Source organism: Bos javanicus, chromosome 6, assembly GCF_032452875.1.
Source record: "Bos javanicus breed banteng chromosome 6, ARS-OSU_banteng_1.0, whole genome shotgun sequence".
Taxonomy (NCBI): Eukaryota; Metazoa; Chordata; class Mammalia; order Artiodactyla; family Bovidae; genus Bos; species Bos javanicus.
This window is the reverse complement of record NC_083873.1, coordinates 117,559,512-117,574,431: the sequence shown is the minus strand read 5'-3', so window position 1 is coordinate 117,574,431 and position 14,920 is coordinate 117,559,512. Positions and strand designations below refer to the sequence as shown.

Genomic DNA, 14,920 nt, shown 5'->3' with positions numbered 1-14,920 from the left:
CACTCGCACCCGGGGTTCCCGGGTCCTTCCTGCCCCTCCACGGAGCGCTACTCCAAGACCCCCGTGGACACACCACAGGGAGCTCGTGAGGGGGTCCCCACACGGTACCAGCAGCCGTGGACCCAGCACACAGGCACTGAGCAGTCCGCCCCAGGCCGAGCTGTCATCCTTCAAGCTTTTCACCTTCCTGAGCCACAGAGGAGCCCGCCACCTCCCGAGGACCTCCCAGTGCTGGGGCGTTCCCAAGGTTCAAGATGCCCCAAGAGGAAACGGGAAAGCTGGCCACAGGCTGGATGTGCAGGAAGCAAACGGAGGTTCCTGGCAGGAAGGGGCGTATCTGGGGTCTGCTTTTAGCAAGTCGGGCCGGGGAGGGCAGAGGGGGCTGCCGCCACCCTGAGCCGTGGGGAGAGTCGGGCCTGGCTTCGTGGGTGCCGGGTATTGTTAAAGTGAAGCCAGAGACCACGGGAAACACCTGTAGCGTGTTCCACTTAAAAAACACTGTTGTAAGAATATACAAAAACCAACCAATAGACAATAGAAAAAAGGCAAAAGACACCCAGTTAACTGAAGAGTAAGGACTCTGATGAGTATAAACACACAAAAGCACACATCGTTAAACCAGAAACCTAGTCATGACCACGAAGCCCCTCCCCGCCACTGGCGGCACCAGGAGGAAAAGGGCAGCCTCCGTGTGCGCCCAGGCGCACGGCGGCCCCGCAGGAAGCGCTCCCGCTCGGTGCCCAGCAGCAGGCGGGCAGCACGCCTGCCCAGAGCAGCCTAGGGGACGTCACCTCCTCTCGGCTCCACACAGGGGTTGCGCCCACGACCGTCCACACCCTCACCCGCAGATGACAGCACCCAGCTGGGGACAGGAGGGCTGCCGGGCAGCAGGGCGCGGGCTGAGCGCGCGGGCCCCACATGCGGCAAGCAGGGCAGGCGGGGCCGCACCTTGAGGTCCCTGTGGATGATGGGCGGCTTCTGTCTGTGCATGTGCTGCACCGCCCGGCACGTCTGGTAGAAGATCTTCAGGACGGTGTCGCACGAGAGCGGACCTTTCGATTCAACTTTTTTTAAAAATTCCACCAGCTGCCCTAAAAGAGAATCAAACTCACATCACCAGGGAACTGCCGAAGCCGAGCGCCCGGGCCTGCTGCCCTCCTGCACCCACCGTGGTGCTGCCCTGCCCTCTGGCCAGCACCTGGTTGGGGTTACAGAGCCCTGGAGGAGAAGTCTGCCCCGCAGCAGCAGAGGCCTCCAACCACGGAGCCTTCGTGATGCAGCCACCACAGGGACCATGACCCGAACGTGCACGTCCTGGCAGACACCTCTGGAGAAATGCCGCTGAGCCTCCTTAGGTAACAGCGGTCCTTGGCTGTTCGCCTGACATCTCAGTGGACACGCCCTCCGTGTGGCACAGAAAGGGTGGCCAGGCTCTGGGCCCCACCCCAGGCTGCCCCCCGAGGGGTCCCCACCTCAAGGCGCTCCTTCCTGTCTGGTACAGCGACCTAAGTCCTGCTGGAACTGGCTGGAGCCCGGGGCCGCTGGCCCTCTCCACAGGGGCTCCCTCCGCAACCATGTGCTGTCCTCGCTGGGCCAGCTTCCCAGGAGCCACACTCACCTGCCTTGGTACCCTGACCCTGCTCTTGCCCCGAGCATCCCAAAGCCTCCTCTGAGAGCCCCGCCTGCACACCCCCGTCCAGGGCCCCAGGCTGCCTCCGCTCCCGGAGGTGACCTCCGCACGTTATGGGACCCCTGGCCCCACTCGACGTGGAACCAAAGGGCAGTACCACACAGCCACAAGGCCCGTGACCGGCACTCTCCCCACCCCCGTGCAACCCCAGTCCCGCCCCCAGGACACCTCCCGGGGGCGCATGTGAACATGCGGGGTGAGGATGCAGCAGGCTTGCAGGCAGCAGCCTGCTTTATAAGCTCACATGTTATGCTGTCTTCAGTTACCAGGCATCTCTCTCTTGCAGGTGAAAGACAGTGATGCCAACCACCAGCTAGGTGAAGAACCAAGTGCCTGACCTAAGCTGAGCACCCATACCGCACTGTGAGCACCCAGGAGCGGTGCCTGCAGCATGGCCAGTGCTGGACAGGGTCCCACACACCAGTCCCCACGGGAGCCCAGGTGCCCGTGCTGCTGGGACAAAAGCACCCTGCACCCCGCGTCCTGGGTTCTCCACCTGGGATGGGGTCCCGGTCCCCTCCACTCAGGGTGGGGAGCCTGTACTCCTCCTGTCTGTGGTCCCCAAGACAGCCCCCCAGCAACCACCGCATCCCATTTCTGCTCTTCTTTGCAGAAGGACGCCCGCACTCACAGCCCCCGCCCTCGTCCTGGGACACTCCTCTGGAGGCTGCGACCCCTCAGGGTGCCTTCCTCCCTCCCTTCCGGGGAGCCCCCTGCCTCAGTCTCCCCGCTCTCCCCTGGCCTCGCGGCAGCCCCACGCACTACCAGTGGCGGATGGACAAGCAGAGCATCTGGCAGCCCCTGCCCGAGCTCCAGGCCCTCTGGCCAGTCCTCTGCGCCTGCCGGGCCTCAGAAGTGCTGCCCAGCTCCAAGAGCTGTCTTGCCCACACAGGCCCAGCACAGGGCAGAGGTTCAGTGGGGGGATGAGAGGAGCCCGACCTTCCAGGCGGGGACCCTGCTTCTGCCATCAACAGAAGCCTCACCTCTCCTGGGGAGCTGGGCACCACTGCCCGCCCACTTGCCCACTCTGCCCCAAGAAGTTGTGAGAAAGCACCGGCTCCCCGCTGCTGTCAGTGGACAGAAGTCTCCCTCTCAGAGCACAGCAAGAGTGACCGCCTTGAGCTGGCGAGGGCGCAGGCCCACCTCTGCGGCCCCGCCCACCCCGCCCACTTCTGGCCACGGCTGCTGGCTGCTTCCTGCTGCCTGACCCCGAGGGCACAGCTGCCCCTCCGCAGCCCCAGCTCTGCTCTCAGCCAGGCACGGGGGTGTGGGGGATGCAGCCACTCAGAGAGCTCCCGCCAGACGGAGCCACTCTCTCCCTGACAACCACCGCGTGTCCGGAGAGGAGACCCCAGGAGCCGTCCCGCCTGCTGGGTGGTGCCCAGCCGCAGGCACCTCACCTCTGCAGAGCTCCATGAGCAGCAGGAACTCCGCCTGCCCAGTGTCCGACTCCTCTTTTCCTATCGATGCTGCAGAACAAAACTGGACAATGTTTGGGTGGCCTGAAAGTTTTTTCTGCAGGTGTCTCGTTAAAGGAGAATGCGTAAGTCTGCACGTTTAAAAACAAATATATACATGATATTAAGAGACTGAAGCCAGAACACTAACTCCAACTAAGGACAATTTGAGTGCATGACCACAAAAACAGCATGGGGAGCAGGTGGAAGGCAGCCAGGACACAAGGGAAGGGAAGGTGCTGAAAAAGCCCCCCCGCCCCCTGCCGGCCACACACCTGGCCAGGGGCTGGGTGGGGTAGTAGGTAGAGGGTGTGGCGCAGGTGAGGCTGAAGGAGGCCACAGGAAGCCCAGCGCGGTGAGGACCCTCAGGCCCGGGGCCTGGCAGGCTCACAGTGGACAGAGCTTCGAGATGGAGAACAGATTCTGACAGCAAAGGGCGAGACCCCAGTTCCAGGGGCACGCATGTGGGAATGGAGAGCCAAGCCAAACAAGCCCGCCGATCCAGGCTCCATGCAAGGACGCCCAGGGCCCCTGCCCTCTGGGAAGGGTGAAGGCACCAGGGGGCTGCTCAGAGGACAACACGGAGCCCACGGGAGCCAGGGCTGGCAGGGAGCTGAGGACAGAACCACTGGCTGGGAGTCGGGCACCACATGAGGTCACTGGGCAAGCGGCAGGGCGGAGGCAGGGAGCTGCCCACCCCCAGCTTGAGACCTCTTGGCAGGAATGACACTACTGCTCCCAATGCTGTACATCTCTTACCATTACTCTCAGAGTAAAGAACAAGGAAGAAAACTCCTTCCTACTAGACACGGGCTACGGGCAAGTCCAATGAAGCAAACACAGAGAGGACGTCACTGGGCAGCGGGCAGCCGAGGGCAGCCACAGCTGGTGGTGGGCCTCCCGGCGGGCCCGGCTCGGGCTCAGTCCCTGGAAAAGGATACCATGAAACACACTTCCTGAATGATGGCTCTGTTCTTCTCCTCTTCGTTGGACAGCAGTCTCTGTAGCGGGAAACAGTGGAGAGGCAGGATTAAGGGCCTCACCTGTCTGCTCTCACCGAGCACAGAGCATCTGAGGGCTGCCCCCGCCTGACTGTGTGTTACCATCTGACCCACAGAGAAACCTGCCAGGTTAGAGGGCCTCAGAAATGGTCCTTTGTGATCCAAGGACGTAAGAAAAACTAAAAGCAGGAGGCTTCTCACCCAACAGGCTGGAGGAAAATGAGAGATGTGGGTCTACTTCGGGGCCCCGGAGTCTGAGTGCGCGCCCCAGCCCAGCCGCACCCCAAGACGGCCACTGCTACTGAGGCCAAACAGGCCGCCTGAGTCTCAGGACAGACCACGGGGCGCATGCAGCAGCCCACCCGAGAGTCCGGCTCACAGACCCACTGTGCACGTGCCACTTCACACGGCTGCTTTCACACGCCTGGTATGCCTGGAACCCTTACTCTGGCAGCTCTGACTCCCCTCCTCTGGCCTCCCCAAAGCTGAAACCCACAGCTTTCAAGTCCTCTGAGACTGCAGAAGAAACAAGTGTAACAAACAGACCCAGACTGTAAAAAAGAAACATCAACTAAAGGGGTGGGGATAAACCTCTGGAAACAGTGTCACTTAAGAGATTTATTTCCTTTAAAACACAGGAAAACCCACAAAACCTTTGTCCCCTTTATTACCTTCAATGCATACTCTCTGCCACTTCCCAGATCTTGAGCTTCATACACAAATGCAAACCCTCCTGAAAATTAGAAAAACAGATATCAGGTTTATTTAACATTTAGCTTTAAAAATACCTTGACTGAGAAAGGTACAAACTGGACTGTGGCCAGCAGCCTGTGTCCCGCCGTGATGGCAGCCCTGGCTTACATGACCGCCTTCTACACACCCTGTTCACAGGCAGAGACCAGGGCAAGAAAATCAACACAGTCGACGCCAGTTCTCTGGAAACAAGTGCCTCGTGTCACACACGCGTGGAGGAGACGACTCCTGACAGAAGGTTAACTCCACGTAAAACAAAACGTTAGCAAACCAAACCCAACGATGACAAGGAAGGGTGACACGTCACAACCAAGCGCAGCGGGTCTGACCGGCGCCTCCCACCACTTCTAGTCCGAGTTCTCGGTCTTTTCTGGCTTCCTACAGGGAGAGATTCACCACGCAACTTAAAACTCTCAGCAAACGGGAGCAGAAGGACAGTGCCTCAGCCTGCTGAGGGCATCTCTGGAAGCCCCTCCGCGAACACCACACTCAGGGTGGGGGCCTGACGCTTCCCTCCAAGACCAGGGCAAGGCAGGCATCAGGACTGTCCTCACCACTGCCATTCAGTACCACGCTGGAAGCGCTGGCCAGTGCGATCAGGCGAGAGAAGAGATAAAAGGCATCCAGACTGAAAAGAGACAACAAACAATGTGACTGTCTAGGTAGACAAGCTGATACCTACTCCTTCCAGCTACTATCAGTAATAACTGAGTTTAGAAAGGTTGTGGGATGTAAAAAAAAGTCAACCATTTTGACAAACCCTACGTTAGCCAAACAGTATGATCCATAAATGAAAAATATGATAAATGGACTTCATTAAAGATGGGTTTTTACTGGTTTTTGGAAACACTGTTGAGAGCTTGAAAAGATAAGTCCCTAACTGGACTTCGCAAATCACACATCTGGCAAAGGACCTCTATCCAGAAAATATACAGAAAATCCAAAGTTCAGTTCAACAGCATTTTAAGGGGCAAAATATATGAAAAGACGCTCAACCAAGATAAACAGACGGCCAGTAACCACATGAAAAAACGTCATTATCCACCAGGGATAAGCACATTTAAACCACAAGGGCACTACAATACACCTATTAGAGCATCTAGAAATTGTAAAACCAACCTACCAAATACTGATTGAGGTGTGGAGCAACTGCATGCTTATACAGTGCCCACAGGAATTCAGAACGGTATCATGATTTTGGAAGACACTTTGCAGGGTTCTTCAAAAGCTAAACACACACCAACTCTACAGCTCGGCCATCACATTGTGAGTATTTACCCACGAAAAATAAAGGCACACGTCCTCACGAAGACTCGTACATGCATGTTCATAGCAGCCCCAGCGCAAACAACCCGTGTCCGTCAACGGCGAGTGGATGGAGCGGCCGTCCTCACGTGGCTGGATGCGCTGCTGCTCACACGCAGCAGCAGGACTGCGAGCAGCCGCGCTGAGGAGCGGCAGGCAGGAAAGGAGCACGCACGCAACTTCACGCACGGGAGGCCGAGTGAGCAGAGCAACCACAGTAGCAGAGAGCAGAGGAGCAGTGGCCCGGGGGGAGGAACCGCGGGGGCGCTGGCTTTGCTCACCACCTTCACAGTGACAGCTGTAGACGCACACGCACACACACTTACGCACACACACAGAACATACAGTGCTGTGACATGCGTGCAGTCACTCTGTCACTTTTATTTCAACACAGCTGCTAGAACATGAAGTAAGTCCATATAAAAACAGATGAAAAGAAATAAATGAAAATCCAGAAAACAGAAACAGGAAGACAGATGGCTTCCACTGGCGAATTCTATCTAACATCTAAGTGAAGGAAGTACAGCAACCTTCCACGAAGTCTGTGCCAAGAGGGGAGAACAGTTCCCAGAGTCTTTTTTGAGGCAGAGAAAACAATACGCACACAATTACAGATCAAAATCACTCATTAACAGAGAAACCAGAAACTATCAGAAAACACTAGGAGTAATTGCAGCAAGGACAGTATGCTATGGCCACCCAGGAGTGCAAGGCTAACAGTCACTGTGTACACACTGTGGTACACACACCGTGTACACACACTATGATACACACTCTGTGTACACCTGTACACACACTGTGTACACACTCTGTGTACACACTGTACACAGGGAGGGCAGGCACCTCGACAGACACCGAGAAACCTTCCGCCCACATGCAAAACGCCGTCATGATCCTTCAAAACAGTAACATTTTAAAAAATGTTCATATAACTAGGAATTGAAGCAGAAACTTCTTCAATCTAAGAAATGGCAACCACGAAAAACTAAGAGCTAACACAGGACTGAAAGGTCCTCTCTCAGATCCAGAACAAAGCAAGGGTTTCTCCTGTTCTCAGAACTGTAATACATTTCATCGGTGAGCCTAACAGTGCAAAAAAGCTAGAAAAATAAAGAACGGAAGAGCTAAGACTGCTTTTACTTGCAGATGGTAAGACTGTGCAGCAAACACTCCTAAGGACTCCACCAGAAACGCCCAGGACAGAAGGGCGACCTCCGCTGCAGCCAGACCGACACCACCGCGCCTCCTCAGCCACCAGGCCCACAACTGCCCGGGCCACGCCCTGACCACAGCCCTGCAGGGCCTGGCCCGACTGGCCCTCACCTCACTCCCCTGACTCGCCCCGCACGCCCCCCACGCCGTTTCTCCTCCCCAGCATCCTCTGATACCTGGTTCTATCTGGATACTTCTTCACTGTCTCTCCCACTAGGCTGTGAGCTCGAAGCACAAATGTTGTCCAAGTTGTCGGCATCTCCGTCACAGGCACCCAGGACAGTGTCTGGTGGGTAACCAGAACAGTGTGCTGAGCAAACCAGATCACTACGACAAACTCTTCAGAGATGAAAACACAGTCACTTACATTTAACACCCCACAGCAAGATTACGCACGGTGTGAACGCAGCACACGCAGCGCAAGTACAAAGACGAGCAGGAAGGGCGTGCACTAGTTCACGGCGCTGGCTGCCTCTAGAGAGAGACAGAACGCAGCGGGGGCAGGGAGTCAGCGGAGCCTTTACAGCATCTGTGCTGCTTCACTGTCTAGAAAAGCTCTGGAACCAAAGATGACCTTTTTAAAGTTGCTGGTGGTGGTTAAGTCGTGTCCGACTCTTTGAACCCCACAGGCTGTAGCCCGCCAGGCTCCTCTGTCCATGGGATTCTCCAGGCAAGAACACTGGAGTGGGTCGCCATTTCCTTCTCCAGGGGATCTTTCCCACCCAGGAATCGAACCCAGGTCTCCCACATTGCAGGCAGATTCTTTATCAACTGGGTTACGAGGAATCCATTTTCAAACTAGTGTTTATTAATCCTGGAGCAGGGACAAAGGCGTCTGCTCTGTTGTTGCTCTTTCTACTTTTCTGCATTTAAAACATTTTTCCTAACAAAAAAAAAAGTTCAAATTTTGTATAGCTGCAGTACTGAAGGCTGTGTGGTACTGGTGGAGGCAAAGACCGCAGATCAATGGACAAACGAGAAAAGCCCTGGAAACGGAGCCACACAAATATGCCCAAATTGCAAAAGCAGTTTCCGAAGGACGGTATTTTCAACTGGACGACTCCAGGCAAAATAAAGAGCTTCATGTAAATAAAAATCTTATTTTTATCACACTATCGTGTAAATAAAAACCTTACATGATAACTCAGAGCATAAAGTCTCAAACCACGAGACAGCACAGGAGAGAATCCTGGAGATGCACAGCTCAGCAAAGTTTTCAGACCAGGCAGCGAGAGCAGGATTCAGGAGGGAAAAGCGACAGAACAGACTTCATCAAAGTTAGAGCCTCTGATCCACAACAGACCCTGTTCAGACGCCAGAGACAAGCAGCCTGAGAGGAAACACTTGGCAACCACACTGGACAGAGGACTCAAGAAGCTCTCAAAATTCAACAATGAAAGATGACTGGAAAAGAGGCAGAGGACACAGAGACATTTCACCTGTGAGCGCGGGCAGGCGGAAATAAGCAAAGCATAAGCGTTTAGGGAAACGCAGACTAAAGCCTCAATGAGACGTCACTACACACCTGCCAGAATGACCACCAAACACGACACGAAACGCTGGCAGGGACGCAGAGAAACGGATCCCTTTTCGCAGCAGACTCAACTGCGTCCCCCCAGAAGTCACGAGTTGAAGCCCTAACCCCAACATGGCTGTATCTGGAGACAGGGTGTGCAGGGAGGTGACTGGCGTTCAATGAGGTCAGAAGGTGGGGTCCCGATGCAACAGGACTGGGGTCCTGAGAGTAAGGGGAGTGAGAACAGCCAAGGGGAGAGAGCTCCCAGGCGCCTGCCCGCTCCCTGACCTCAGGCTGCAGCCTGCGGCAGCCGAGCACAGGCAGGCACCCCTGCTCCAACGGGCGAGTGCAGACAGCGTGGAGCTCTGCAGACAGCGCAGAGCTCTACAGACAGGCAGGCAGCTCTCTAAAAACGAGGTGCCAACTACCACGTGACCAGCCCCTGCGCACCTATTCCAGAAAGATGAACATAGCCACACAGTGACCTGCACGTGGATGCTTACAGCAGCTTTATTTCAAATAATCAAAAAACCTGGAAACAACGCAGATGCCCTTCAGTGGGAGAAAAGTTGAGCGAACTATGGTGTATCCACACCATGGACTGCTCTGCAGAGACAAAATAAGTTAGGACATAGCAACGTGGACGGTCCCCCGAGAATCCTACGGGGTGAAAGAAGCCAGTTCTGAGAGGCTGCACGTGACCCCGTTTACACAGAACTCTCCAGAGGACAAAGGACAGAGGGGGCAGGCCGACGCTCTCCAGGGGTCCACAGGGATCCCCATGGGGACGGACACTTCAAATCCTGGCTGTAACCACAGTTTTTCTAGACACTGCCACCAGGCAGTGTGCCTAGACCTGTCTGCATCTTTTCTTTCAACTCCACGTAAGTCTACAATGACCTCAAAAGGAAAAGTTTTTAAAAAATAGAAACACTAGCACATAAGACACATAAAGGGATACCGTGCTGGGCACCGCTGAGACGGCTGTGACCGGGTACGTTCCGGACGAAGCACAAGCTGGAGTCAAGACTGCCGGGAGAAACATCAATAACCTCAGATATGCAGGTGACACCACCCTCATGGCAGAAAGTGAAGCGGAACTAAAGAGCCTCTTGATGGAGGTGAAAGAGGAGAGTGAAAAAGCTGGCTTAAAGCTCAACATTCAGAAAACTAAGATCAGGGCATCCAGTCCCATCACTTCATGGCAAATAAATGGGGAAACAGTGGAAACAGTAAAAGACTTTATTTTTTGGGGCTCCAAAATCACTGCAGATGACGACTGCAGCCGTGAAATTAAAAGACGCTTCCTCCTTGAGAAAAAAGCTATGACCAACCTAGACAGCATATTAAAAAGCACAGACGTTACTTTGCTGACCAAGGTCCATCCAGTCAAAGCTATGGTTTTTCCAGTAGTCATGTATGGATGTGAGAGTTGGACTATAAAGAAAGGTAAGAATTGATGCTTTTGAACTGTGGTTGGAGAGGACTCTTCAGAGTCCCCTGGACTACAAAGAGTTCCAACCAGTCAATCCTGAAGGAAATCAGCCCTGAATACTCACTGGAAGGGCTGATGCTGAGCTGAAGCTCCAACACTTTGGCCATCTGATGTGAAGAACTGCCTCACTGGAAAAGACCCTGATGCTGGGAAAGATGGAAGGCAGGAGGAGAAGGGGACAACAGAGGATGAGATGGTTGGATGGCATCACCGACTCAATGGACATGAGTCTGAGTAAACTCCAGGAGTCGGTGATGGACAGGAAGGCCTGGCGTGCTGCAGTCCATGGGGTCGCAAACAGTCGGACACGACTGAGCAACTGAACTGATGTTCTGGAATCAGGAAACAGCTTACCTTCTCTTCCCCACACACGTGTGTGTCTCTGTGTATGTGTGTTATATAAAAACCGGACTTGGATCTAGAATACATACTCCCAGGTTTATCCATGAGTAGTCATGAAATTCTCATTATACCACAGTTAAAAAAAAAAAAAATACTCCCACAACTCCTGCCCGCCCCCAAAAAATGGAAAAAAGATTTTAAGAAACATTTCACACACAAAAAGATACACAAGTGGCTAATTATTGGGTGAAAAAATGTTCAACATAGTGCCATGGAGAGGATGCAGATTCAGCCACTGCACGCCCCGGAGAACGGGTATAATCAGGACAATCACACACTGGGGAGGCCGCGGGGCAGGAGGTGGCAGAGCCCCAGTGGACAGCGTGTGGCTGTTTCATGTAAAGTCAACCCTCCATCCGACTAGAAGCCCACAACCCACTCCCAGGCATTTTACACAAAAGAACGGAAAACACGTGCACGCGAGCGCACAGTGGACTGTCCTCGCGAGCTCCATTTACGCCAGTCCCAGGCAGGAAACACACCAAGGTCCACAGCGGGAGAGGGAACCGAGCTCCAGTCTCTCGAGGCCGCCACGGCCCACACCGAGAGGCCGAAGCCACCCGCACCGCCTGCTCTGCGGGGGCCACCGGCTTCCTCCATCCACTGGAGCCTCAGGCTCCCCTGCCACTGGGCACCCTGCCGCCTACGCCAACTGTCTTGCTGTATCTCAGTGTTCGCTGAACCCAGGACGGGCAAGGTGTGAGCAGGGAAGCTGGAAGAAAAGTCCAGGAGCGGCAGGAACAAGAGACGCGTTTATTCTCTCTGGGCTGGCCTCAGTGCAGAACCAAGGGCTTTTCAGGTGGGGCTTATATATGCTTATAATCCAAAAGGAGCCCGTGGCCAAACGGGTGCATCGTGACACACGTATCGTGACGCGTGTGTGCACCTCCTTACGTGATCCCGGCTGCTGTATAACCACGTATTTACAAAACATGGGGCGAGAGGCTGACCCCACCATCCTGGCTAAGTTTAAGTTGCTCTTTCCCTACACCAGCTAAAATGAGGAGGGGGGGCGGGTGGAATCTGGGAGGGCCTCCGAGGCGGCAGGTGACCGTCCCTCCCACAGCGCAGGGTCACAGACAGGGGCCAGGGGAGGTGGGGCCCGCTGGTGGGACAGCGAGCCCCAGGCCGGGTGGCGCCGCAGCACGGGAAGCAGGTCAGGTGACCTTGACACGCTTTCTCAGCACTGCTGCTGAGAAGCAGACACTTCCATGGAGCAGAATTCCAAGAGCCCCACCACACACACGCTCATCACCCCCCTGCAGGGATGCAGGGATAGGCACGCTCACGCAGACAGGGGGCCCTGGAGGGGAGCAGGCCCAGAGAGCAGGAGGAGGAGCGCGCCTCCCCGCGGAGTCCCGCCCAGGGTGACCTCCCTGGCCCCCAGGCGTCTGCAGACGTGTGCTGGGGAAGGACCGCAGGCCTCGCGGCGCAGCGGCCTCTGCACTGGGCTCCCGGCCGCCCCCAGCGACCCCGCGCCAGCAGCTGCTTTTACCAGGAGTTCCTCTGGACACCACTTCCTGCAGGACACACCTGAGATGGACCCACGCCTTCCCTCGGACCAAAGCCTCTCGTGGGCTCCCGCCCGACTCTACCGTCACCCCTGGTGGCCTGGCAAGTTCCCAACAGCCCTGAGCTCAGCACCGCCACTGTGACCACCCCACGCAGACAGGACCCCACAAGTGCTGCCGTGGGGGTCACTACTGTTTTATGCTGGGCACTATCGCCACAATTAAAGGCTGACCTTAAAGCCACCAACATGACAGGGGTAGGGCCAGCTGAGAGGGACACGAGACGGGGGCCACTGCATCCTGAGGGCCACAAGTGGTCGCCTGGGCCCACAGCCCTGCGGTGGAGACCTGGCTGTGTGCTCTGCAAGGTCTAGGGAAGAAACATCCACTTGGAACCCTCCCTGGCAGAGAAGGGTCCCCGCACTCAGGCCTCCAGGTCCAGTGTCAAGGACAAAGACAGAGGGATGACAAGACCCCAGCGTTCAAGCGAGAAGACAAGAGCTACAAGACTGGTGAGCTATGGGGCTCAGGGCTCAGTCACGCTTCCCAAGAGGAAAGGGGGGGTCCACAGGGCCCGCCACGCCCCCCAGGCACCACACGGCAGGGCCCTGCAGAGGGCCAGTCCCCTCCATCACACCCAGCTCAGTCCACAGCACACACCACCCCCGTGCCCTCCTGCAGTCAGGACAGGCCCCGTGGATGCCCCTCATCGCTCAGCGGCGCCCGTGACGCCGCGGACGCGCAGTAGTGTGCCTGTGTGTGTGTCAGTCGCTCAGTCGCGTCCGACCCTCTGTGACCCTGTGGACTATAGCTCACCAGGCTCCTCTGTCCACAGAATTCTCCAGGCAAGAACACTGGAGTGGACTGCCATTCCCTCCTCCAGGGGATCTTCCTGACCCAGGGATCGAACCTGGGCCTCTTGCACTGTGAGCAGATTCTTTACGGTCTGAGCCACCAGAGAAGCCCATTTGTTCTTAAAAAGTGAAAATTTAGAACAAACTCTGAAAAGCTATCTAGCACCACAGTTCTACCCAGCAACCCATTTCAGGCCATCAACTGCAAAAGCTACGAAAACCCATGTTCTCCCTAAATCATTCGAGAGCAAAACCTGATGAGAAACTCAGCTGGGGCAACCCTGACATGAACTGATATGAGGCTATTTGAAGACCTAATTATACATCAGCTTGGCTCAGAGGGTAAAGCGTTTGCCCGCAACACAGGAGACCTGGGTTCGATCCCTGGGTCGAGAAGACATAATGGAGAAGGAAAAGGCAACCCACTCCAGTACTCTTGCCTGGAAAATCATTTGAGAGCAAAACCTGATGAGAAACTCAGCTGGGGCAACCCTGACATGAACTGATATGAGGCTATTTAAAGACCTAATTACCCCACAGTGAGAATACTTACTTAATTACAGGAGTGTTAAACATGAGTACATTTGATGGCGCGATTGTTTCCCAACTCTCAGCGCTGTATCCCAGGACCTACAGGCTACATTCTGCCTTTCTAGAACCTAAAACATTCTGCCACTGTCCACACAGGTGCCCAGGAGTCTTGAGGTGCCCTCTCCGTGTTTATGGAAGAAGCCCACGCCCTCAGGCTGCTATTGTATGTGAAGGACTTCAGACCGGTCTCCTACTGGCCCAGTTCAGAAACAGCTTCACGAGCCTCACAAGCCCTAGGCTACCACTCCAGCTTAAGGGCAGGAAATCCACGGCTCCTGACCTGCTGGGAGAACGAAGGAACACGTGCTGCACAGCCAGGGCACTCGCTCTCCCAGTTCTTCATCCTGGGGGTCAAGCCACCAGCAGGACTTCCTCTCTCCCTGAGCCACCTCCCCAACCCTCCCCCAGGCCCCCTCCTCCGCCAGCCCTGCAGCTGAGCCCACTGTCTACCCACCAGGGTAGACACTTTGTTGACCTCTGGTCATCAGAGCGTGTGTCTCACCCGAACTTCCACAAGGTAGAAACCATGTACTGTGCACTGTGAATTTCTTAAAGAATCAAAACACTTGCCTGGTGTTTTCAGAATAAATGAACTGATGGGGGGGGGGGGGGACACTTCTCATTACTAGATACACTGGCCTCTGCTTCGAAAAGAAGAGCCTGAGGTTTTCTCACCCAGTCACACCCAAAATCTGTTTCTGACAGTGGAGAAATACTGTGTGGTGGTGCTCTGGCCTTAGTGCCACCTGAGGACTTTAGGAAGGAGGGCCCCAGAACAGTCAGCACTCCCCAGCTCAAACTGAGCACAGGTGGCAGCAAGGCTGCGAAATCAGGGGGGTACCTCCGGCTTCAGCACCGGCCCCAAAGCCACGCGTTCAGCTGCTAAGTGCCACGGCTAAGGAAATCTTCCTGGCCAGACAAAGGAGCAAAATCTGGCCGAGGGAGCAGGGCTGCGCCAACAGGGGTGAGAAACTCTGCGTGAAGTAAAGAGGACATTCAGGAAGCCAGAGAGGGCACGCGGAAGTACCAAAGACGGCCCTGCCCGGCCTGCCAAGCAAGGTCCGCAGCGGTCACACCTGTTGGCTCGTCCTGTGGAAACTCGCCTGGGGTCTCAGACGGAGGTCGGGGAGAGG

General features: G+C 55.5%; 1 protein-coding gene across 6 annotated transcripts in view; it reads right to left on the bottom strand.

Annotated features, from left to right (window-relative positions):
• The window catches only part of GAK (cyclin G associated kinase), a 48,098-nt gene that overhangs the window by 32,523 nt on the left and 655 nt on the right, over window positions 1-14,920 (bottom strand). For 2 of the 6 annotated variants that reach the window (XM_061421100.1, XM_061421105.1), the window contains exons 2-5: window positions 4,820-4,881; window positions 4,089-4,148; window positions 3,091-3,205; window positions 949-1,091 (exon numbers count right to left, since the gene is read on the bottom strand). In XM_061421100.1, coding sequence (XP_061277084.1) covers window positions 949-1,091; window positions 3,091-3,205; window positions 4,089-4,148; window positions 4,820-4,881 — 380 coding nt within the window. The other 4 variants (XM_061421101.1, XM_061421104.1, XM_061421103.1 and 1 more) reach the window with 4 other exon arrangements.